Source organism: Camellia sinensis, chromosome 4 (assembly GCF_055761805.1).
Source record: "Camellia sinensis isolate YWXY chromosome 4, ASM5576180v1, whole genome shotgun sequence".
NCBI classification, from domain to species: domain Eukaryota; kingdom Viridiplantae; phylum Streptophyta; class Magnoliopsida; order Ericales; family Theaceae; genus Camellia; species Camellia sinensis.
In genome coordinates this window covers 179,091,322-179,117,403 of record NC_138964.1, presented here as the reverse complement: position 1 = coordinate 179,117,403, position 26,082 = coordinate 179,091,322, and the positions used below count along the sequence as shown (strand labels likewise).

General features: G+C 34.3%; 2 protein-coding genes and 1 long non-coding RNA gene across 4 annotated transcripts; all 3 read right to left on the bottom strand.

Annotated features, from left to right (window-relative positions):
• Positions 1-326: 326 nt before the first annotated feature.
• LOC114307864 (eukaryotic translation initiation factor 6-2) lies at positions 327-4,960 on the bottom strand. 2 transcript variants are annotated; one of them, XM_028253316.2, is made up of 8 exons: positions 4,711-4,960; positions 4,429-4,490; positions 4,193-4,289; positions 3,207-3,292; positions 3,057-3,101; positions 2,113-2,243; positions 928-1,038; positions 327-815 (listed from the first exon to the last, which is right to left on the bottom strand). In XM_028253316.2, the coding sequence occupies exons 2-8, from the start codon at positions 4,436-4,438 to the stop codon at positions 558-560; spliced, it is 738 nt and encodes a 245-aa protein (XP_028109117.1). In that variant the 5' UTR covers positions 4,439-4,490; positions 4,711-4,960; the 3' UTR covers positions 327-557. The 2 variants fall into 2 exon arrangements, with proteins under 2 accessions (XP_028109117.1, XP_028109116.1); XM_028253315.2 differs by having other exon boundaries at positions 4,663-4,948.
• Positions 4,961-15,933: 10,973 nt separating this feature from the next.
• On the bottom strand, positions 15,934-16,697 carry LOC145789721 (uncharacterized). Its single transcript, XR_014327967.1, has 2 exons — positions 16,539-16,697; positions 15,934-16,443 (listed from the first exon to the last, which is right to left on the bottom strand). It is a non-coding gene; the product is annotated as an uncharacterized LOC145789721 (long non-coding RNA).
• Positions 16,698-16,742: 45 nt separating this feature from the next.
• LOC145824267 (protein FAR1-RELATED SEQUENCE 5-like) lies at positions 16,743-19,076 on the bottom strand. Its single transcript, XM_082923890.1, has one exon. It carries the CDS (start codon positions 19,074-19,076, stop codon positions 16,743-16,745), a length of 2,334 nt encoding a protein of 777 aa, XP_082780016.1.
• Between the last annotated feature and the right edge of the window lie 7,006 nt (positions 19,077-26,082).

Below are 26,082 nucleotides of genomic sequence, written 5' to 3'. Positions count from 1 at the left end.
AGACTAGTTGTATTCTGTAGCAAATTTTTTGCTTCTTGACAGACCATTTTCTGTTTGGGGCGATCTGTCCACCTGATACTTTCCATATCCAGACTGTTCTGAAACATAACAGTTGCTCAAACTTGCATCTTAACTGACAACACCATAAAGTTGTGCTTGAATCATAAATTTTGAGTAGGGATTTTAGAAAGGAAAACCTTTTGCATTTCCAATTTCAAATTCCTTTCCAAATCCATGATCTAAACAACACCTAAAGATATCATCAAACGGCAATATACGACTATCAATATCTATTTTCCAAACAGAAATAAAGACAGGAACACCCATTTCAGAACTGACAACCCCCTCGGTATAAAAAAGATTCATAATAATAAATACTTGGGCAATATAAGTTGTGATATAGCAAAAGAAATGAGCACTTCAATACTCATTTCTCATGCCAAAATAAACTAATAAAAAACACACCATCAACAATTTAAGGGCAAGTGTTGCAGCTCTATGAAACAAGGCCAATGCTGTTGATACATTGAATTATAATATGGCCAAGAATCAACGACTCAAACATAGCTGTCGATCAATGATTTCCTCATCTCATCAACAATGGCAGTAGGTTGTGCTTCTCTCAACTTGAAGACGCTCTCAATAACGGACAATTCTGTTGCTGTAGTGTCTGATCCACAGAATGCTGTCCAGTCATTTACAGTCAAGCCAGCAGCGATCACTTCACTACCACGGTTCACAGTCCCTGCCACCAAAGGGACCTGAAGGAGGGTTGAAAGTTCATCCAAGTCTTCAATGGACGTGTGAGGATGGACCTGCTCCAATCCAACATCAGTTTTTCATTGTAAAGAGGACAATAAAACAATAAATTTTTCATGACTTAATGTTTGTTTAAGATAGGCTCCGCTAGAGGATATCATTTCTTACCAGGCCACCTTTATTGGAGAAGGCACAGAAGCTGCCCACAAGAGTATTACCAGCAATTGTCTGCCTAAAAACTTCTACCCCAAGAACATCTGCAATCATCTCCTCTGTTTCCTGGAAGTCAGCATAGAAAACCAGTACATGAGCATGTTGAATAAATATATACCTAAAAGAGAGCATACTGAATAAAAAAAACGCCTAAAATAGGTTTTTAATCATACAAATTACAAAATATGTGTCATCCACTGCCCCTGATGCAAACATCTACCTAAATTTCATGAAGAATTATTACCCAAACCCAATGAATGGTAGTGGTAAATGGTGATCTTGCAATTTTATTCTTTCATATTTTCAACATTGAATGGAAATTCTTTGACATAATGTAGAAGTTGTAAAAGGTACACCCCAATTTACATTGGTTTTTAAGTTACAAATCATCTAGATTATGCTATAAAAACACACGTGTGTGTTAGAGAGAGAGATAAGCAAAGGAAACAAGCAGCTTGTGCCTGAATTCATAAATTATGTATGTTTATAATTTACTATTTATTATATCTGTACGGTTGTTAGATGAGGAGTGCAAACCTCTCTCTCTCTCTCTCTCTCACCCTTAAGTAGCCGCCGACCATCTCACCTTGTGAAGTGGTTTGTGACTTGACTGTCAACCAAGATTAACAAGGCAGTCTTACGACCATGAAGCAAAACTGGTGAACAATCCGCTCAGTGTATGTCCCTTCAACCCTCAATTCATGCCTGCAGTCCAGCATAACTATGTTCGCCACAACGATGAATGCCACACAGACTCTCAATGAAAATTTATTGCTGTTTGAAGTTACTTCCCCCACCCCACCCAAAAAAGATATATACAAAAGTAAACCATCTCATACCCACGACATTTTTCATCATACCACATCCTTCCTTAAAAGTTCAATATGGATAGAAAGCTTTACATGTTGCATTTGGTAAAGTCGAATAGAGCATGACCACACATAATAGACATCTTCAACCACTAACATTATTCTGGTAGCAGGAATAAAACTTTAGCAGAGAAAAAGGACAAAGATAAGGGGGGGGGGGAAAAAGGATTCATCCACCAACAGGCAAAAACCAATATCTTATCCAAAGTGATTAGCAATTGAAATTCAATTTCCAAAAATACATTTGTCCCAAAGAAACAGGCAACTTTACCTTGTCAAGATCAGTATGTGTTAGAGCAACATAATCATTGCATGCTATGCAATTCCCAAGAGCAGATAGCCTCTCTTCAATGCGCTGAACAACAACCTGATCTGGCAGACTGTTTCTCAGGTGTTGAAGTTCTTCAATAAGAAAAAATAATAGGAATGTGAGATCCAATGGTCCAGAAAAAAAAATGGCAATCAAATGCGAGTCAAAAAGATTAAGAACCACAAGAACTATCGTGATAATTAAGAGCAACATAAAAACATAATGTGCACTATTTAGGCATTATTTTTTTTATAAAAACATAATCAAACCCCAAGGGGTTTGCCCGATGGTCAAGCTTGGAGAGCCAGGTGCCCCCTCCGTGGTCTTAGGTGCAAACAATTCCTTGGGGTCAGCCCATATGGGCCCTTGCCCCGGATTTAATTGGGTCCCCCTGGTAATGGACAGTGGGATTGGTCTCCCAGATTAGTCAGTCCATTGGGCCGGATACCGAGTTATGAAAGAAAACATAAAAACAGAATCCTACTTAAAATAACATAATGTTCGTTGCAGCATTAGCTTTTCATTTTTGAGAAAAGGAAATGCAAGAATACCCAACATCTAACAAGAGTAACACAAGGGTCAAACCCACCACACACCCCAAAAGTTAGGGAGGTAGAGGACATTATCTACCCCTCACCTAAAAGTCTCATACTTGGTGGTTGTTTGGCATGTGTTAAAATAGCACATGCTATTTGAGCACATTATCCTATTTAGGTCACAATCATCTTATTTAAGTCACATCACCTCTCTACCATATCATTTCAAACCCAACCCATATTTCATGTTTTTTCGTAAAAAGTCAAAAAGCATACCAAGTTAACACTTTCCAAACAACCCCTTGATGTGGAACAAATACAAGACACACATTTTTTCTTTTGAATAAGAACGAAAGGCTGCAGCAATACCTTGGTCGGTTGTGGTATGAGGCAAGAGAAGCCCATTTTTGTTTCCTAAAATAACAATCAAATGATTATATTGTGATAGTTAGAATAAAGCTTATGGCGCCTCAAAAGAGTGCTTCTTCCATGAGATTATAAGAGACTTAAAGTCTTTACCAATACAGAGCCGTCCAATTATCCGTGTGCCACCGATGGAGGTTTTAACAACAGGTATGGCATCTGCTAACTCAGCCTCAAACGTACTGCACACCATCCAGCGATTGAAGTGTTAATGTCATTTGTAAGCCAGAGACAAAACTATGGATGGCAAACTCAAACCAAAACCGTAAACCCACCCAATTAAACCCATTTAAAACCTATCTAAATTCATAAACGGGTTTAAATGGGTTGCACATTACAAACCCAATTATAATCAAGTATAAATGGGTTGGACATGGGTACTCTGAAACCCATTTAAATGGATACCACCTTCTCTACCACACTACTACCGCCACTGTCACCACTCTACCCCCACCACCACCACCACCACCACCACCACACATCTGCCGCCAGCCCTCCACCGCCACTGACACCACTCCACCACCACAAGTATGGCTTAAAAATTGGGCATTCTAAAAATGAGAGAGCCAATATCTCGCCCCAAACAAAACATTCTTAGCATTATGTATATATATATCATCTGTTTGCTTGGGACTCTTTCTATGACATTCACATCCTAAATTATTTCCACAGCTATTGTGGGTGATCTATCTATATTCATTTATATTACCATATATGTACACACACAGATGGGAAACATCTATTTTTGTACCATTGCCTTCCTGTTATCAAGTTTTACATGTTTCCTAGAATTTATCTTTTTTACATGTTTGCACCACCAGCATGTAGCTGGAGCCAGGAACTGATGTGATCCCCACTGGGATGGCCAGAGAAGCTTTAGAAATAATCGTAGGTGGTGACGGTGGTGAAAGCTATTATCCTAGACTACCCCCTCCTCCTCCCCCTCTAGAACCACTATGCCCTCCTCCACTAACACCACTCCATAACCGCCACCAACTCCACTAGACAAAAATTTAATAAAGAAAAAACAACAAAGAGCGTTAAAAAACCCACACACACCAAATCCCAATAAACAAACAAACCTGTAGAAATTTTCTGAACCCCCAATAGCAACCAAACAGTACGCATTGGTCAGCTTGGAGAACACCCCAATATCACATGAGTTCTCAAATTGAATTCCTGTACAAAACCCACGTTCAATTCAGGCAAGCATAAACAATACAATAAACATTCCCATTTAATACAAAGCAAAAAATTGAAATTTAGCAACTTCAATCAATAATACATCTATACATATTGAGTAGTGTGAATAACTTACTAGTTGCCATGATGATGAGAAGAAAAGGAACAGAACGAAGATGGAAGTCAGAATTACAGGATCTGCGAGCGAAGGAAACACATATAAATGAAAATCCCAACAAATTAACAGGAAAAATTGTAGGATAACAGGGTTTGGAGATGAAAATCAGCAATTATACAATACTAATACAACAACAGCATTAAACCCCTAACTGGACATATCAATATATGTGTATTTATATGTATGGACTACCTGGGAGATATTGTTGTGCACAGAGAGAGTTGTGATTGAGAGCTTCACCTTGTATTTCACCAATGAATATATGTCCGGTTTGGGGTTTTGGAAGCGTTACGGTTTTACTGACAAACGGATAAAAGGGGCTGGTTTTGATATTTATGGATCTCGCCGACTGACACCAGTTATTAGACGCCGTGGGCCCAAAAAGCTAATCCTGATATTTGTTTAAGGAGTGTTTTTTCCTTTTCCTTTTTAGATTATGCTTCTCTCCAGTACTTCATTGATTGGAGAGGGGTTATCGGGGTTTATTTTTAGGCTACGTTTTAATAATTTAAATTGTTTATATTTTAAAATTTATTAAGTATATTATTATCATAAAATATTAAGTTGATCAAATAATAATATTTCTGGGTTTTGATCAATTTTGTATAAAAAATAAATTATAATAAAATAAATAATTTATACAAAATTGATTCGAACACATAATAATTTTTGTTATTCGATTGACTTGATTTTTTACAGAAATAATGTATTCGATAAATCTTAAAATATGAACGATTCAAATTATTCAAATGAGACTCAAAAGTGAGCCCCTTGGGCCGGACTAAACTATCCAATCTGATTATGGAAGGAAGACGGTCCAATCTCTTTTTTTTACTGTGATTGGAGAGTTTTAAAATTTTATTTTTTGAAAATTAATTTTGTAAAAAGTAAATACAAAAAATATATATTTCAAAACTTTTAAAATTATTTTTAACCATAAAAAAAAAATAATCATACGAAAATGCAACTCAAAAGTGAAAATAATTTTAAAAACTTATCTTTCAAAACATAACTCTACACTCAAATTATGATTCTAAAACTAAACTAAATGAAAATGTTTTTAATTTTTTTTTACATATTTCAGTAACTAATTTTTTATCTTTTTTAGAAGCTTGACCAAAAAAGGTCATCCATTTTATGGATACTATAGAAAATACTAGAGTGTTCAGATAACTAATAATAAAAAATTTAATATCGTAATATGTATATTATGCAAGTGATAAGTATGTTCTTAATAAAATCTAAGGTCTTGAATTCAAAACTTGTTTTACACTGTGTATAATAATTTTTTTATTTTAACATATGCAAAGTTGTCACGTGGCATAAGAAGGAAAATGTTTCACTAAACTAATTTAGACATTTACTTAATAATGGTATAGATAGAAAAGAGATAGATAGGTAGATAAATAAATAAAATAAAAGTGGCAAAAACCTTTAAATTGTGTACTTTATATTATATTTAAATTTTTAGATGATTAAATTATTGAGTGACTTTTTGATGAATGAATGGTGAATGAAATTATGATAAATTAAATTGACATTTCTTGAAATTTGGTAAAATTCAATAAATTTTAGGATTTTGACATTATGGCACGGACTGTCATTTTAATAGAGTTAAATGAGTCAAAATTAATACAGATATTATGAGGGCACAAGATAAATAATGAAAAATAAAATTTTTAATGTAAAATAAATGATAATATTATTATTTTTTTGTCCATAGAACTAGTGAATTATTAATGAAAAAATAGAGTACGTGTTATATGAATTATAATTTTATGGGAGCCTAATGTCATTATGTAAAAACTGTATGACATGTTGTATTTTTTTCAAATCTTAAGAGAGATCAATGTAAATTTATCCAAAAAATTACTCAACAGCTATTGAATAGGACACTTTGAGCATCTTCAATGGCAAATGCTATAATAGCATTGCCATTGTTATAATTTGGCAATGAATAGTAGCAAATTGTCAAATTATAGTGATGGTGCTCTAATGGTCAAATGCCATTTTGGCAAATCTCAACCAACTTTATAGAGTCTTCCAGTCGTCTAGCTGATCGTCTTGTGTTTAGTTCTGTGTTTAGTCCTCTGTGTGCGTAGCATTATGTAACATGTCCGAGGGATACTCGTGCGAGTTAAATAGTTCGGACTCTCGATTTCTTTGATCTAGTCTCACGAATGCAATGTGAAACATAGATGAGAGTCCAGATTTGACAACTTTTATAGAAAATCCATTTTATTGCAAAACCATTGCCAAAAATTGACTATATCACCAGATCTTAGAGTCGCCATCTAATATTTTTGAAAAAATTAGGAAACTCATGACTCGTGCCAAGGCCACTATTTGTCATAACCAAAGATGTTTGGCTCGAAACCTTAGATATGAGAGGGGAAGGTTATTAATTGAGTACCCCCGCTCACTCGTTCAAAAGATTAACCTTTACTAAACCATGGTATGAGTTTTATTTTCTTTATATATTCATATTTCAGGTATTAAATAAATCCTACAATTTACTATGTGAAGTATACAAGTATAAACTATGCCACTCATTTTGGAACAACTTGATTTTATGTGTTTTGAAAGAGTTTTGAAGATGTACAACTCAAACAAATTGAATTTACAAACATAAAAATCAACATCATTCAAAATTAAGCGGCACAACCTTCATCCGCTAACATACATACAGTTATATCAAGTAAGCAAATAGTCTCATGGTAGGATGCTTAAACATAGTAAGAAAAACACACACAAACAGGATACTAAAACATAAAACTTATATATTTACCGACGTTCCGCGAACAGCTACAAAACAAAGTTAGCAACATATGCATGATCTTCTATACAAAATCCTAATGCAATTTACTCACGAGATGCAACTAAAGATTCGGCTTCTAATATATGACATGTGAATCATCTCAAGAACATGAGGTAGCGCATATAATCATATAGGAATTGATTAAATCCACAAATGCAAAATTAGGCGAATCAAGATGCATGAAACGTGGATGTAAAGCATGGATTTGATGAGAAAAAAAACAAAAATAAAATATGATGCTTACGCACAAATAAGGAAGCAAGTAAAAGAATGGAATAGAAAGAAGTGGGACGAGAAATTATTACAACACTTAAAAGAATGATTACAAATAGAGAGGGAGTAGAAAAATATTACAACAAAATAAAAACCTCACAAAACATTCAAATAAAATAAAAAAAAATAGAAGTTTCATGTATCTTGAGTATTGCCGAAAACTAGTATGCTCAACGTCGGAAGGCTACTCCATTTTCTTCAAAATAAGCTAACCGGCTAGCCGGCCAACTAGGCCTAGCGAAACCTGTCTTGTTGCAAAGCCGAGAAAATGAACAAATAAGGAATATGTATATGGCTCAAATAACCACTTCCAGTTAGATTACAATAAAATTAATTAAACTAAAACAAAAAAACAAATATGGGATAGAAAGTGCAAGAAAATGAAGAATTAAAGACTAATTACTTCCGGTTAAATTACAACAAAATAATATGAAATGAAAGTAAGAAAACAAACACAAGATAGAATATGTAAGGAAAATGAAAGGATTTAAAATTTACCTTCCAAAGGAAGATTGAACTTTTTGATTTCTAAACTTTCTCTTAATCACCCTCAAGGTTATGAATTGTGTTCTTAATCCTCAATTCAAAAAATTCAGAATATGAGCTAGAACGGCGACTTTGAGCAAGTGTAGGAAATGAGTCCTCGGTTCTTCAACTTGGCAAAGACTACTCTCTCTTTGATCAAAACTTTAGAATTTAACTATAATAACATGACTTGGATGACTTTTGTAATAGGAGATGAGATATGGTGTATAGTTTGAGAAAATTGAAGTTCACAACTAACATATAATTTTGGCTAACTCTTGAATTCAAAACTTAAACTCTCTTCTTCTCTATCTCTAGCCTTTTATACTCAATCTATTCTCTTCCTCCTCTCAATATATAGGCAATGCAAGTGAATAAATGGTGGAAGACAGGAATGAAGCATTAATGAAGATAATGGAGCACTAATGAAAGACAAAAGTGAAGTATTAACTTCAATGTATCAAACACTAGGCAATGAAGGGTGAGTATACATGCATTAAATGCATGAATGGGCCAGAAAAATGGGTTTGGGAAGTGCCCCACTCAAACCAACACAAAATTGGGCAATCTGTCTCTAATCGGACGAATGATTGAGCGATCAACTAGTCAGAGATAAATTCGCCTGATTTTGCTCGCTCAGCCTAGTTTCGCTTCGATTTGGTCCAACTTCGCTCTGGATGTCCAATGGGGCTCAAATACTTGACCAAAATAAGCTTAAGGTAGGGAACAAAGCTTAAATTTCATTTCTCTTATTGAGAATTTTGTAAGAAACACATTCTGATTTTCATTATTGGGTGATTAAAAGAAAGCACTCAAGTCTTAGGATCAATCAAAATGGGATGTCTACACATTGCTGTTGCTGAAATCGTCTGAAATATGAACAAAAAATTGAGGGAGGGAGGTTTTGGTTGAATTGACACATATGGCAGTTGCCAAAACTTGCGTCAAATTTGGCACAAACTTTGATATTTGCCATATTTGACAGATACTAGATGGCACTATTGAAGCATCATTTTTCATCTCTAATTGCCAAATTATAGCAATGGCAACTCCAATGACAAAACATTAGAGATGCTCTCAGTAAGGGATTGTCTGGGATACACTAATGTCTTCAGCTAAAACACTACGTTTAGATATATAAGAGAAAAATGGAAAAAGAATGATTTGTTAAGTTATGAGAGAAAATAAAATAAAATAAAATGATTTTGATTTCTTTCCTTATTTGGTTAAGGAGAAAATTTAATAATTTATCTCTAATCTTATTTGGATATATTACATAAAATAAAATTATATTATATTATCAAAATAATTTTTTATCTTTTTATTTCTGCAATGCCTAGGTGAACAATTCTGATATTATAATCATCTCATTTATTTTCTCTCAAAATCTCTCTAGTTTTAGAGAGATTAAATAAGCAAATTTCAAGGTAAATTCATTAATTTTAATTTCTTTTCATTTCTCCCATTTTCTCTTTAATAATAACAATCCAAATAAGAGAATAAGATTTTTTTTTTTTTTTTTTTTTCCTCCGAATCATTCAATTCAAACATATCATGTAAATGTTACATAATAAACTTTTTTACTCACAAAACTAATCATTAGAACTTGTCAAACACATTTTACTTTTTTGTTACTAAAAAAACAACCATAGTAGGTGGGCCGAACAATCATGACTCGAATGACTCAAAACATTCAAAACGACAAAACGACGTCGTTTTGGATGTAAAACGATCCAAAACGACGTCGTTTTGACACATTTGAGTCATTCGAGCCACAAAAATTCGGGCCACCCAATATTTTACTTTAAAAAATTAATAAAAATTCAACGCAAAACTATCCTAAATGAATAATATTATAAAATTTAAAAAAAAAATATACACAAAATGAGAGAATATATATACTTTTAGAAAATGTTATGAATTTTAAATAATCTATTAAATTTTTTATCAAATCTCTTATATGGGTGTAAGACCCACATAAATCTATATGTGTGTGAGTTCCACACCCATATAAAAAATTTGATAATGTAACATCTATATAAAAAGTTCAATAAAAAATTTAATAAATTATTTGACCATTTTAACATGGAGAATTGGATAGGTACAAGTGAGGTGACAGCAGGGCCGGCCGTGGGTATGGGCCAATTAGGCTATGGTTTAGGATCTCTTAAAATAGACTAAAAAAAAAAGGTTCCGTGCTATTATGGTTTAGTATAATATATTAGATATATTTTAAGTTCAAAAACAATTACAAAAGGTCTAAACTAATTTAAAATAAATTGACCCATTAAAAAATTGAAAGGCCCATTCAAAAAAATTAACATTGTTATCCATTGAAAATAGACTCAAAAAAAGGATCTCCTTCTATTATAGTTTATTGTAATATATTAGGTATGTTTTAAATCCAAAAAAAATTAAGGAATGTCCAAACTAACTTAAAATAAATTGATCCATTAAAAAATTGAAAGGTCCATTTAAAATAATTAACATTGTTATCCATTGAAAATAATTTTGCAAAAAAATTAGATTATGTAAGTATGATTGATTTATTTGCTTCTAAAAATGCAAGAAGAGCGAGAATTAAGCGACACTTATTAGTTGTTGTAATGTAATATTAAGTATTTTTTTTTTGTGATTTTCACACAAATCTTTTATCTTTTTTTTATTCAATAAAAAAAATATAAAAGGTCACAAAAATTTAGGCCAAGTTTGGTATACCTCAAATAATCCATATTTTTTATCTTTTTTTCATCACATTACCTCTCTATTTTTCTACACATCTTTTTATAAAAAGATAAAAATTATATTTATTTAGGTCATCCCAAACAACACCTTATTAATTGGTTATCGATTTTGAGTCTTAAAAATCAGAGGGCCGCGCCTGGGTGACAGGTGCAGATTCAACAAAGGTTGTCCAACCCTACTTGTGCCCCACGGTGTTACCTTTGTGCGTTCGCTCCAAGTAAATAAAGAACAATGACTTGTGTTGTGGTCAACCAGTCCCTGAAATTTGGAATGGATGCTAGTCATTTTATTAAATAAATAATTGGATTGGACTACAGCTTGAATTTTTTTGAAAAAATATCAAAAAAGTGAGCAGTAAGCAAAATAATTATAAATTTATGAAAATATAATATTTATTTGTAGAAATTTAAGATATAAATTATTTGTACTTTTATGAATGGAAAAAAATTATAAAAGTGACTACTAGGAAGAGAGGAGGTGGTGTTGGCTTCAATTCTTGTGGTAGAGGTGGCGATAGTGAATGGTGGCTAGTCAAGATTTGGAGGATAAAAAGTATTGTAATATTTTTAATATGATGGATAAATAAAATATGATATTTTAAATTAATTAGGCTTCTTTAGGAAAGTACGTAAAGAAGTTGTTTATTGACTTATTTCAATAATATCACTTTTTTTTTTTTATACATCTTTTTATAATATATAAAAATCAACTTTTAAATCATAAAAAAAATAAAAAACAACAACAACAACAACAACAACAACTTTTATTCAGTACACAATCCACCATATTTTTCATCCTTGAAACTTCAACTAGCCACCACTCACTATCACCATTTCCATCACAAGAATTGAAGCCAACACCACCTCCTCTCCTTCTGATAGTCACACTTTTATAATACTCTTCAATTCATGACCGTACAAATAATTTATATATTAAATATCTACAAATAAATATTATATTTTCATAAATTTATAATTATTTTACTTACTGCTCACTTTTTTGATCATACTCTTTAATTTTAAAGTACAAATAATTTATATATTAAATTTTTATAAATAAATATTATATTTTCATAAATTTATAATTATTTTCCTTACTGCTCACTTTTTTTGACATTCTTTCAAAAAAAAAGTCAAAGCTGTAGTCTAATCCAATTATTTATTTATTTATTTAATAAAATGACTGGCATCCATTCCAAGTTTCACAGATTGGTTGACCAAGTCATTGTTCTTTACTTGGAGCGAACGCACAGAGTTAACGCCGTGGGGGCACAAGTAGGATTCTCGGACCACTTTTATTGGAGTTCGGATCCTCTTCTTGAGGAAGGTCCTTGAGTTGCTGCGGGCAACGGCTCAGATGAGCTGTTGGTCATCCAACGGCTCATATTATATAAAAAAAAAAAAAATTCAAAATGTTCTGTTTTCGACTTCCCGCCCAAACAAAACAACAACACACCTGAGACATATTCACTCTCACTCTCACTCTCTTACTCTCTCACTTTCACTCAGCCTTACAGTCGATCGTGATCGTCCACCGAACCTACCCTCACCGGCGAACCGGCGACCCCACGACGACCACAGCTCCACCGCTTCAGCCTCTACGCTTCGTGAACTCCACCGCGACGACCACCATCAGTTGAGCATAGATCACGAACCAGGTTGGTCTTCAAACATCTGAAATTAAGAAGTTAGGAGTCTGAAAAAATGTAGGGCTTTTAGAGTTGGAATTTCTGAAAAAATTTAGGGCTTTTCAGATTTGGAATTTCAAAATTAGGGCTTTGATTTGGGATTTTCCAACGTCTGAAAAAATTTAGGGCTTTTAGATTTGGAATTTCAAAATTAGGGCTTTCATTTGGGATTCCAACGGCTACAAATTTAGGGCTTTGATTTGGGCTTCCTCTTCTTCTTGTTCTTCTTCTCTTTTTTTTTTCCATCTCTGTCCATATGTTAGTACTTCTGTAATTTACTGCCTTAAATTGCCTAAATACAAGCCATTAAGAAGGCATTAACATTAATATTAGTACCTGTAGCTGTAGGATAAATAAATTTTGATGGCTTCTGTTAATAAATCAATTTTAATAGTGTAGGAATCATGGATAACATGGATAAGTTAATCATGGTTTGTTGATATTCAATAAACATATGGACTCGAAAACACAATATCAAATTATGTAGGCGACTAGAATAAAGAAAGAAGAATGGAAAAGAAAGGTTGCCTTTCAGCTTTCTTTAAAAAAATAAAAAATAAATAAAAATTCATAGACAAATGAGTAAAATCAGTGTGTAGTTGAGATTTATTTTAGGATTACTAGAACCACACAAAATAATAATAATAACAATAATAATAATGTGTATGCTCTGTTTTTTTTTTGTTTTTTGTTTTTTTGTAATTTTGTATGCTCTGTTCTTGATAAATGATCTATAGAAGTAAAGTCCATCTGTCCATGTCCAAACCTTTTATATGACCTAAGGTGATTTTCACTGAAAAAAAAGAAAGAAAAAAGAACCACATGAAATTGCATTGGGCACAATTACTTCAAACGTAATACATGTGTGTGGTCCAATCCGATTTTACATGTGTATATACTTGAACAATCAAAAGTTTCCTGAATGAAAAAATGGTCTGTTCTTGTGTGTTTGTTTCCTTCGTCGATACTTCCCTCCTCAGATTTTTAGGCAAACATATTTATAATCTTATCTCTCAATTTCTCGGTTTCCTTAATTATGACAGAAGTAAGCCCTATAATTTCTGTCCATTGTAGCCCTCTAGGCACCAGAAAGATAAATAAAATAGATAAAGATTGAAAATTCACTTCTGGTTTTTAGTGGTGTGAATAAAATTTCACTAGATAGAAATAACAGAGACCAGACAGATTCATACATTTATTTATTACACATCATTTCTCCTAGAGAATTCTCAATAAATATTTCATCTTTGTTTAGTGTCATTGCCAAGTTGCACTTGGCACAGTAGTTTCATCATAAGAGGTACCCCCTTGTTAACAATTATTTAAGATGTCAATTATTATTTTTTTGTTAGGAATAGATTCTGTTTGATAAAATTATGTGTTATGTCTGCTATGGTTCACAAATATACAGTATATAAAGTAAACAGAGAGCTTGAGCTGTGGCATTCACATGTAAGCTCTGATCTTTTTGGCTTTAATTGATCGAACGTTTTGTAGATAGAGCTGGCACAGGATACTACCACAGATTGGACCCTCAACGGGTACGGGTAAGGTTGCTGGTAGAGTAACAACATACAATTAAAATTGTTCCCAGTATTGTTAGAATGGGTTGTTATAGTTCATTGCTTTCCATAACCAAACAAAGAAAGTTCAAATTCATGGGAAAGTTTTTAAATTTAATTGTTAATATTTAGAAAGTTTCTCATTAATTTGCAATTATTTTTTCCCCTATAACTTTTTTTTTTAATTAGTTATATAATAGACTAGAATTTCATTCACAATTGTCTTGTTTCTATTTTTACTAATGTTGTTTTTTCCCAGGTTTATGTTCATTTTTTGTTTGCTGCTTTTATTCTCTGTTTCTTCCATGTATGATTGTTTGTATATTTATCTGTCTAAACAGAAGCCTCATCTTTGTTCTGGACATTCTCTTATTTCAATAAATTAGCAACTAAATAATAAAGATATCTGTTAAAAGATCAAAAGTTAAAACATTTTGTCAAAGGCCCAATTCATTTACAAAAGTTTCCTGAATGAAAAAATGGCCTGTTCTTGTGTGTTTGTCCAATTCGATTTTACATGTGTATATGCTCTGTTCTACAATGCTAAATAACAGATAGAATAGGTTTTTATGAGCCCACTACAATGTTGGTTTCAAAACTAAATTGGTTTCTCGAGGGCTGACTGTTTGTGTTGTATTGTCTATGTAGATTTAGAAATGGCTTCTTCTTCTAATGACAACAGCAACATAAGATTAAAACCGAGAATGTGCAATTGTGGAAGAACAGCTGCCATACATATCGTAAAAACTAATGAGAATGGAAATAAAGGGCGTTTGTTCTTTATTTGCCCATCAAAATATGTAAGTATTGTATTGGAAATATTAAAATATGTAAGTAGTCACAATTTAATTTGTTTTAATAGACTAACTAACTGTTGGTTGCATTGTAGACTGAAAATCCCAATTGCAATTACTTCAAGTTCGTGGCTGAAGATGATGAAGATGTGACGTCCACAATCCGTTCCAACACTAGAGCTTCTGATGGTGTTACAGTAGAAGACTTTAACGAGCTGAGGAGGAGGCTGTATGACGTGGAAAATGAACATGGCGACTATGGTCGAAGGCTTCGAAGGGTGGAAAATATTTTGAAGGCGACGGTGTATTTGATTGTATTTGGTTTACTTTTGTACGTTATGATGTAATGTTATTATGGATTTATGGATTTCATGTTATTATGGATTTATGGATTTCATGTTATTATGGATTTATGGATGTAATGTACTTTATGATGTAATGTTAGTATCCGAAAAATTTGACTAATGTTATTATGGATTTATGATGTTTGTACTTTATGATGTTTTTATGAATGGAATTTGGGAAGTTGGGAATGGGTAGAATTCATTTATTGTCCAAATGCATACCAACAGAATGGGTAGAATTCATTTACTAGTGCATACCAGCAGAATTCATTTACTAATGCATACCAGCAGAATTTGGGATGTTTTTATGAATGTTTTTATGCATTTATTGTCCTAGTGGAGTTAATGGGTAGAATTCATTTACTAATGCATACCAGCAGAATTCATTTATTGTCCAAATGCATACCAACAGAATTCATTTACCAGATATGAACCACCAGAATTCAGCAGATATGAATTCAACATAATGCATTTGCTAATGAATTCCAACAGAATGCATTTACTAGATGAACCAGCAGAATGAATTTTCAACAGAATGCATGTTGTGAACTTGAGTATAACTTCTCAGTTTCAAACCAGCATACCAGAACCAGCATATAGTGTTGAAAACAGAATCTGCATAACAGGGTTAAAAATAAAACCAGAATCTACAGTGTTCAAGGGTCCTGGAACTGCAATGCAAAACTGTTAACCATTTGTTAAGGCCCATTTCAAAATCTGCATAACAGTGTTCAAGGGTCCTAAATGAACATTAACCAACATCAACCAAGTTAAATTAACATGTTCAATACAGCATGTTCAATACCAGTTTCCTGAATCTGTACCTTCTCAAGCAACCAACATGGACACCAATTTAAATGAACATGAACATGAACATGGACATGAACATCAACCAACCAACACATAAATTAAAAAAAAACATTAACAATAACAGAATCAGTACAACTTTAACAATAACCAACATCAACCAACATCAACCAAGCTAAATGAACATTAACAATAACCAGTTCACTTGGGTTTAACATATAAATTAAAATCAACTGTAAATGAACATCAACCAGTACAACTTAACATCTTAATTAATTCATTGGTCCTTAAAAATTGACACATTAGTACTTTAACATCACTTTCCAGCAGCAGTTTGCTTCACAATTTCAGAGGCCATGACTTCACGTTGCAGCCCAATTTCAGCATCAGTTTGGTTCTGTTCATGGTTGTCCATAGCCTACAAAAAAAAAGAAAGAATTTTTAAGCAACTATAAATACATGATATCACAGAATTTTCAGCAACTATAAACTAAAAATACATCAACGATGAACCTGACTACACATTGGAGTAGTTGATTCTTGAGAATATCGAAACCCAATGTCATATCCACATGAACCTTGTAGTAGTGACTGGAATGTTGGTTGAGCAGAATGTCGTTGAGCCATTGAAGTTGGCACATAATTTGGCACCACATACATCTCCCGCAAATTGTTCGCCTACAACAATGTCATATATGCTTTCAGTTATGGTTTGAGTCACATATTATATCCACACAAAAAATACAATGTTAAAGAAAGGCTTACATGATATGTGGGATACGTCAATGGCGGGGGAATGTAATTACCACCCATGGGCAAAGATCGAGGAAGAGGATGAAGGGGAGGAAGGGGTTGAAACGGAGGAACTTGTTCACGAACATATATATCTCCTCCAACAGATAATGGAGAAGGTGCAACCGTTGAACTTGCAATAGATTGTGACGAAGCCAAGCTGTTAGCACGGGATTTTTTTTTGGAGTTCGCTACCAACGCTGCTTCGAATCCACCTTTGACCCTCCTTTTTCCCTTACTAGTTGCCACCTTCTTCTTCAATCCTTTTGGTTGCACAACATGATTCACATCTTCGCATTCCACTTCAAAGCTTTGGGTGTCATCATCATTACGTACTTCATTTCCAACACCAAAATGAGCACTTAACTTGCCTTCAACATCTGCACCTAATGTAGCAAGGTGTGCAATACAAAAATCATAAGTTTCTTCAGTTTCAGCAGCTCTACTTGCTACTGCTCTAAACGCGGTCATCAATGTCTTATACCGCGAGGCTTGTTGGAATTTCACATCTACTTCAATGTCATTTTCCTTAATGTGCTGCACAGTTTCGGCTCTTGCTTGTTTGGTCCACCTCTTTAGAATGTATTGTGGAGGAACCTCTTTCATCTTCAATATGTCTCTAATGACCTTCAATGAGTGACAACACAAGATTCCTTCCCTTTCAAACTTTGTACAATTACAACCCAAAGAGCCATCCCTCTCCATCTTCACTTTCCTTGCATGTTTGTTACCAACATCAACAACTGTGTACATAGTACTAGCCTCGCCATATTCAATTGCTTCTATGTCTGATTCAATGGATTGAAAGTACTCATTTTGAAATTCCTCAAAGATCTTTTTTGTGTAAACGTTACCCATTTGAATTAACATTCTTATTGTTGCTTTGACCTTTGGCAACCTTTGGCACAAAGCATAGCCTGCTTCTAACTCCTTGTATCGCTTCTCGTAAAGTACCCTTTCGAAATGCATGAAGAATTCATTTAAGTTGAAATCAGAACGAATGTAATCCTTCAAAAAAGCATTAAAAGATTCACTAAGTTGTGTGGTACTCATTCCTGCAGCCCATGTTGATCTAACATAAGGCCATCCCCATTTTTCTTTCACCGCAAAAGTCAATTTCAACCAATGATTTTCATACGCATCATAGTTATCAAGCATTTCCGCCCACTCTAACTTCCATTGATTTGCATCTTCAATGTGAAAGAAGAATTTATTTAGTACACCCTTCACCCCCTTATCTTGGAACAAACAGTTAACATGTTTTAATGCATTTTGCATCAAATGCCAAGTACACAATCGGTGACTTGTGTCAGGCATAACGATGGGTATGGCTTTAGCCATTGCAGCATCTTGATCGGTGAACAAAGTTTTTGGTGCCTTCCTTGACATAGCCTCTAGAAAGTTTTCAAACAACCATACAAACGATTCGGCGGTCTCATCATACAACAATGCTGCACCAAATATAGCTGTTTTCCTATGATGGTTGAATCCCACAAAAGATGCGAAGGGTCTATGTTCTTTGTTTAACTTGTAAGTCGTATCAAATGTGACAACATCACCAAATTGGGCATAATCCATGATCATTTGTGCATCGGCCCAAAACATATTGGTTATTTGCTCCTCATTATCTAATTGAACAGCATAGAAGAATGAAGGATTCTGCAAAGATTTTTCTTTAAAGTATTGCAACACATTGCCTACTTCCCCATATGCTAAACTTTGTTGTCTTTTGGTTCTCAAATAATTTTTAGAATCTAACTTCGTAAAACCAAGACATTGCCTTCCACCAGCTTCCCTACCCATGAGTTCAAAAGACTGGCCTAAACGAAGACCAGATTGTGCCGCTAAATCTAATTGAATTGCTTGGGTAGTGGAGATCTTTCTTTGTGACGGCAACATGTGGGCACACTCAGGTGATACAAGATCGTGGTTGTGTTTTTCTTTGAAATCAGTCACAACATATTTTCCATTACCCTCATGTAATTTAATATAAAGTCGAGCCTCACACCCAGTCCTAGTTTCAGCTCTAGAGTTTTTTGACAATGGGTCTCGCTTGTCAACCTTTCGAAATCCCTCCTTGTTGCAAACCAAAAGTCTATGAATAAGTTGATTAGTGAACTTGTCCTTCTTACAATAATCTCTTATTATGCTAAACCCCATTCTTCCTCCATATGCATTATAAAATTCATACGCACATTGTTCAGAATCAAATATCATTCCCAATTTTGGCTTCCAATCACAGTCATTCTCAGGTTCCATATCGATATCAAAATGCAACTGAAAACCCATATAAATAAAATCTTAAGTTAATGATAGTTGAGCTTCTTAATAAGATTGCAGGGTTGCTTAGGTTGTAATGCTATGAAAATGAATTGAAATTGGTTTATAGATAACATTTATCTGGTTTATAGAAATAGCAGTTAATAACACAAGCATTTCAATTATTCATAACTAGCAGTCTCATGGGTCAAAAAGTATTCATGAGATTCAATATAACATATCTACACACCAGTTAATAATTACATGACCCATGAGACTGCCATGTCTACAAAAGGCCCATAACATTACCCTGTTCTATCCAATTTACAGTGTGTTCTATTAACTGGCAGTGTCATGGGTCAGAAACCAGTAGTTTTAAGGTTAAAGAAATAGCAGTTTATGTAAGGTAGAGGCACTTATTAAAAGGAGTATATGATACCTAATAATACACTAATAATACACTAAACTAACTATTCCATATTCAAGTTTTGTTACCAATGGAGAAGAAAGCACTTATTAAAAGGAGTATATGATACCTAATAATACACTAAACTAACTATTCCATATTGAGAATGATATACAGAGTCAATGGTTGGCTTTAAACAGACTAACTATTCCATATTGAAAATGTTATTCAGTATTTTCAAGGCAACACTTGACATGAATAACACTTACTCTCCTTTACCTAAACATTTTATTTATTTAATTTTTTTTTCAAAATTATCATGTACATGTGCTTGCTTGCCATTAATATTCTCATTGAACAGATAAGAAAATAGTTAGCTCCCACTTACTCTATTATGACAATAATTATATCCTTAGGGAATTAATCACTCTAATATTGCTAAGTGGCATCATTTTACTAAATGTTAAACTAAACCAGCTTCCACACTATTTGGTTATTTTTACTTCAAACAAAAAACAAAAAACAAAATCATAGAAAAGCTTAATTTGGATAACTTGGGTATAACCTTCACGACAAAAATAAACAAATAGAAAGATTTTTAGTCCGAGGAAGGCTTAACCTAAAAAAACATTTGAGTAATGTTACAAACATAAAAATTACCCAAAATTTGAATAGTGTAAACCAGATTCATTATTGATATGGACCTGCAATACATCAATCTCCATCATACACTCACTTTGTGGATAAATTTATGGGAAAAAATCTTGGATTTGCATCTTTTCTGAAAACATTTTAGTATTTTACACTAGAAATTGAAGATCCTAAAACAATCAAGGAAATCTATTTCGTTTCCAAGCACCAAATAATGTCGCTATAGTTTGTCCACAACCCAAGTTCATGTTGGATGCCTTCTGCAAAGAGCACTAGAAAGTCTGCAAATACCCATGTGATGATTCATCTCTTCCAAGCTTTTTGTTTGTTTCTTTTTTTTGAAAGTATTTACAAATAAGGTACAATAGGCTATGTGGTCCAAATTTTAAACTCGATCACAAAGCAATTCTGGAGAATCATCTTCAATTGCAAATCTCTTGATGAGGTTCCTTTCAACGTTCAGCCAGTCCCACATGGACCAAGCTTGCTCAGTTTTTTAACACCACACAAGAAAAGCATTTATGCCCCCACCGGCTTAGAACAATTCCGACAGTAGGTTACGATTTAAATTACTCAAAAAATCATACCAAAAAAAAAAAATCAAAGATTCATTCTCATTCTCATTCTCTCTACTTTTTTCAGGTCTTTAATATAAAAAAAAAAAATCAAAAAATTATTCTCAAACACTTCAATTACGTTTGGAAAATCTCAAATCAAAGTCCTAATTTTGAAATTCCAAATCTGAAAAGCCCTAAATTTTTTCAGAAATTCCAACTCTAAAAGCCCTACATTTTTTCAGACTCCTAACTTCTTAATTTCAGATGTTTGAAGACCAACCTGGTTCGTGATCTATGCTCAACTGATGGTGGTCGTCGCGGTGGAGTTCACGAAGCGTAGAGGCTGAAGCGGTGGAGCTGTGGTCGTCGTGGGGTCGCCGTTGGGACTGGTCGCCGGTTCGCCGGTGAGGGTAGGTTCGGTGGACGACCACGATCGACTGTAAGGCTGAGTGAAAGTGAGAGAGTAAGAGAGTGAGAGTGAATATGTCTCAGGTGTGTTGTTGTTTTGTTTGGGCGGGAAGTCGAAAACAGAACATTTTGGATTTTTTTTTTTTTTTTTTTTTATATAATATGAGCCGTTGGATGACCAACGGCTCATCTGAGTCGTTGCCCGCAGCAACTCAAGGACCTTCCTCAAGGAGAGGATCTGAACTCCTTTTATTGAGGGGTGTTTTGGGAATATGATTAAAATTTGATTTTTTTAATTTTTTAATGTGAGAGAAGATATGATTAAAAAAATTAATTAAAAGTTAATTTTTTATTTTTTTTAGAAGGTTCCCAAATGACTCCTAAATCAGCACCTGTTAGAGTTAACGCTGTGAGAGATTTGATAGAGTTATGTTAGGAATCTAAATAATTTATCAATTTTTTTATTAAATCTCTCATATAGATGTAGGATTCACACACTACCAAATTTTCTATTAAATCACTCACATGGGTGTGAGATCTACACACATGTGAATTTGTGTGAGTCTCATACCTATATAAGAGATTTAATAAAAAATTTGACAAATTATTTGTGATTCATAACATTTTCTAAAAGTATATAGGGTGCTTTTGGCTTTTTTTTTTTTTAGGGCTGTTTTGTCCTTTTATGAGTAAAAAATATAAGAGATAATTTGATTCAAAATGAATTAAAAATTAAAAATTAAAAGGTGACTTTTAACTGGATTGGCAAAACAATCCATATTCTCTCATTTTGTGTGTAAATTTTTTTAAAAAAAATTTATAATAGTATTCATTTAGGATAGCTTTGGTTTGCTTTTTATTTATTTTTTAATAATAAAAAAATATGTGTTTGATAAGTTCTAATGACTAGTTTTGTGTGTAAATAAGTTTATGTGATATTTACACTATATGTTTGAGTGATTTGATGAGAAAAAAAAAATTTAATCATATTCACTTGTTTGGATTATTAAAGAGAAAATAGGAGAAATGAAAAGAAATTGAAATTAATTAATTTATCTTGAAATTTGTTTTTTTAATCTCTTTAAAACTAGAGAGATTTTGAGAGAAAATAAATGAGATTGTTGACTGTATATTTTGTAAAAGCCAATCTCAGCTCAACACGTGGCACAAAAAAGACAATGTGGGGATTTAGGGTAAGTCTCCAATCAAAGACAGACGTGTGGCAACTCATATTGGTAGTAGTAGATCTGCGTAGCATTGGAACAGTTGAAAGGCACGAGGTGACGTGTCTTAACAATTACTTACAATTTAAATTCAAATCCAAAAAGGAAGCCTAACTACAATAATGACGTAGTGGGTTTAATATAGAGAAAACATGATCAGCAATCATGGGAATATATTTCGACGGTTGAAGGCCTACTTCGACGGTTGCCATGGAAAAGTATAAATAGAAGAGAAGGCCCCAAAATGAAGGACCCAAACTCAGATCCAGAAACCAGTTTATTTACTTCATATTTCTTTCCAATTTTACATTTTCAATTCTTTACATTTCAGCATTTCAATTCCTGTACTGCATTTTGTAGACACCTCATTTTTTACCGTCCTCAAGACTTGGACGTCATCGTTTGAACACTCGATGATCATCCCTGCTCGTGTTCGTTTTGAGTTCCCGAAGGTCTCGGCCGCGCGCCTTGCCTCAAGATCTCTCAACTTGTCTGTTTTGTGCTTGGTTGTGGACAAAACACTTGTGTTTTTGCTTCTGAGGGAAGAGGGTGGCTTGATGGCCATTACCTCAACCCATCGACCAAGGCATGAAGCCATCGGCCCTGTTTTCTTGCTATCGGCCAAAAGTGTTGGCCAATCAGCACTCTTTTTAGTCGATAGGCCCTTGTGTTGCTCGATCAGCCATGTTTTCTAGCCAAATCCTGTTCATCTGCTTTTTGCAGATATTTTTTGCCAGTTGTCACAGCTGGCCTCCACAATTTCCCCCCTCCATACATGTTTGGAGGGATTTGCCCCTTGCTTTAGCTTGCTTAGGAAGCTTAGAATTTGGACTTGAGCACCTAGTAGAACACCATCCTTGGTTGTTGAGGTCCTAAGTAGTTGGTGTTAGGGTTCTTGAGGTGATTTTGATCAGAGAAACCTGCTGGTGTTGTGTTCTTGGAGGTGTTCTTCAAGGGTGAGCAAACTTGCTTTTAATACCCCATTCTTGCTTAAGCTTTTAGCCCTTCTTGCTTATTGTTTTAAGCTTAGCTATTAACTGATAAAAGTTCTGTTTTTACTTTCTTTAGACCTTTGTTTAAGGTCTCTTCTTGGTTTGGGGTTGTTTACCCCCTCCAAGGCCTTGTTAGGCCTTGTTTTAGGCCATCCCTTTTGGCCTTTGTTCTTAGTTTTGCATGGCCTTTCTACCACTAAAATCCAGAGAATTTTCAGTGGTGGAAATGTGGTTTTGAGGTCTTAAATAGGAGAGGGTCATCCCCTCTCCTTGTCGTCTTGAATGCTTGTATAAATGGCTTATGTTGGTGGCTTGTATACTTAGCTTGTTTTAGCTTCATTTCAGTGTGTATTAGGCTTTGTTTTTCCATAATATACCTTTATTTCAAGTTGGTTTGATGGCCTCTTATATGCTTCATATACTTGTCTTGCAATCCTCTTGTTTGCCTCAACATGCATCATGTTGTAACATGTCATTTTAGCATGATTTTGGCTCAACTCCATAAAGCTTTTAGCCTTGTCTTACCATTTTAGAGCTCTATTTTGCCTTGTCTTGGTCATGCTTGCATTGTTTTGTATAACCACCATGTAATCTAGCTTGTTAGCTTTGAGTGTTCAAGTCACTAGCATGCTTTACTTGGGTCATTTCAGTGATTTGGTATCACTTGTTATGTTATTTCAGTCCATATAGTGTTCTTGTACACTTGCACTTATCACTCCTTTAATGTTTTAAAGGGTTGATGTCTTATGCCTCAGGAGTGGACCATTGTGTATGCCTCCATGTTTAGGCCTCTAGGATGCCATTTCAATGTGTTTTTGGTCTTGTTCTAACATGCCATAACTCTGATTTTGGTTGCTTAAATCATACCATGTTCAGTTTTGATAGGTGTAGTGTAACACCCTTTTTGTAGCCTTGCATGCTCCTTGTTTTGAGCCCTCCTTTCTAGCATGTTTTGACCTTGGCCATTGCATGTTTTAGGCTCATTTTGACATGATTTAGGACTGATTTTGGTTATACTTGCCATATGCTCTTTGTGTTGTGTAGCTTTGGTTCAAGTCCCTTTGCTAGTCTTAGGCTTTAAGCCTTTTGCATGCTATGATTATGATTATATGTATGATTTGGTATCATTTCTAACATCATTTTTGAGCATGTAGTGTTGTCACACTTGCATACTTTTCACTCTTTTAAGTGTGCTTAAGAGTTGTGTCTTCATGCCTAGGTGATAGGCCAATTAGTATGTATGTTTATATATGCTTTTGTCCCCTTATTTCTTAGCATTTTGGCCGTTGATTTGGGCATGTTTGAGAGCTGTCCATATTGGTTTAAGTCCATTTTCGCATGTTGTTGCATGCTTGCCTTGCACGTTGTTGCATACTTGGCCTATTGCATGTTGTTGCATGCTTGAGTTATATTGCATTTGGCATGCCTTTTGTTAAGTTGCTTTGCATGTTTGCATGCTAGTCCCATTGCATGTTGTTGTATGCTTATCATAGGTATTGTTGTTGCATGCCTATTACATTGTAACACTTGCATGATTATGTTACTTTGTTAAGTTCATCATGTATGTATTACATTGGTCTAAATATACTTGTCCCTTTACATGTTGTCACATGTTTGCCTCACATGTTGTTGCATGTTTGTCATTGGCATTGTTGTTACATGCCTTGCATGTTTACTTGTTTAGGTTGTATGCCTGTTGCACATTGCTTGCTTGCATGCTCATGTTGCATTAGCTTGCTTGCATGCCTAGGTTGCATAGCATTATGCATGCATCCCTTGCCTCTTAATCAAACATGATAGAGGTTGGGGCCCCTTATGTGTTATGTATATTTCATTTGATATAAATTGCACACTTGGCACCTTTGGCCATCATGCATTGAAATGCGTGATTGGTGGCCCGAGGGTCGAGAACCATACTCCCTTGAGCTCATAACATGATAGGGAGGGTGGTTGTGCATACATTGTCTTGAAAATGCATTGCCATGCTCTGTTTGTCCTCTGCTGTAGCAAAACAGCATTCTGTAGGAAGATATGGCCGGTTGGCCATCTTCAATGCCGGTCGACTACAAAAATCTGGCCGAGAGCCATACTTTTGGTCGATGACCTTTTTATCTTGGCCGGCGATCCTATATTTTGGCCAGTGACCTCCCACAACACTTAGGGAGTGGTTCAGAAGCATCTTTGAGACTTGTGCAGTTTTCAAAAGTGCAAAGCAGTGCAAACAGAGGCAACATGAAGCATGGCAACAGATTTCCGAGCAAAACTGACCGAACATGCATTTGTCCCTCTTCCCGAGGCTGTTTTACTGTTTTCATAGCTTAATTAATTTGTTTAAATTAGTTAAATGTTGTGTAATAATTAATTAGCTTATTAGTTAGTTAATTAGTTAATTTGTATTATTCTTTTGGTCCCTCTGTCGAGAGGGCGTAATTTTGTAATAAGCGTGCGTGTGTGTGATGCATGTTTTCCAACCCCACGTCTTTCTCCCTTTTACTTAACCGCTTACGATGGTTAGTTTTAGGGCATATTTCAATTAACATCCTTATGCTATACATGTTTGCATCGTTCATCCGTATTGCATGCACCGGGCTCGGCGCATCATACTAACTGCATTGTATTTCAATTCCTACTTGAATACATGTATTGAATTGTCGCATCTCATATGCCATCTTAGAATAGCCGAGCCTAGTTCTAGTTGCATTTTGCATGCGATGCATTAGCCATTTTGACATGAACTAGGATCATACATTGATTTCTAACTAGTTCTCT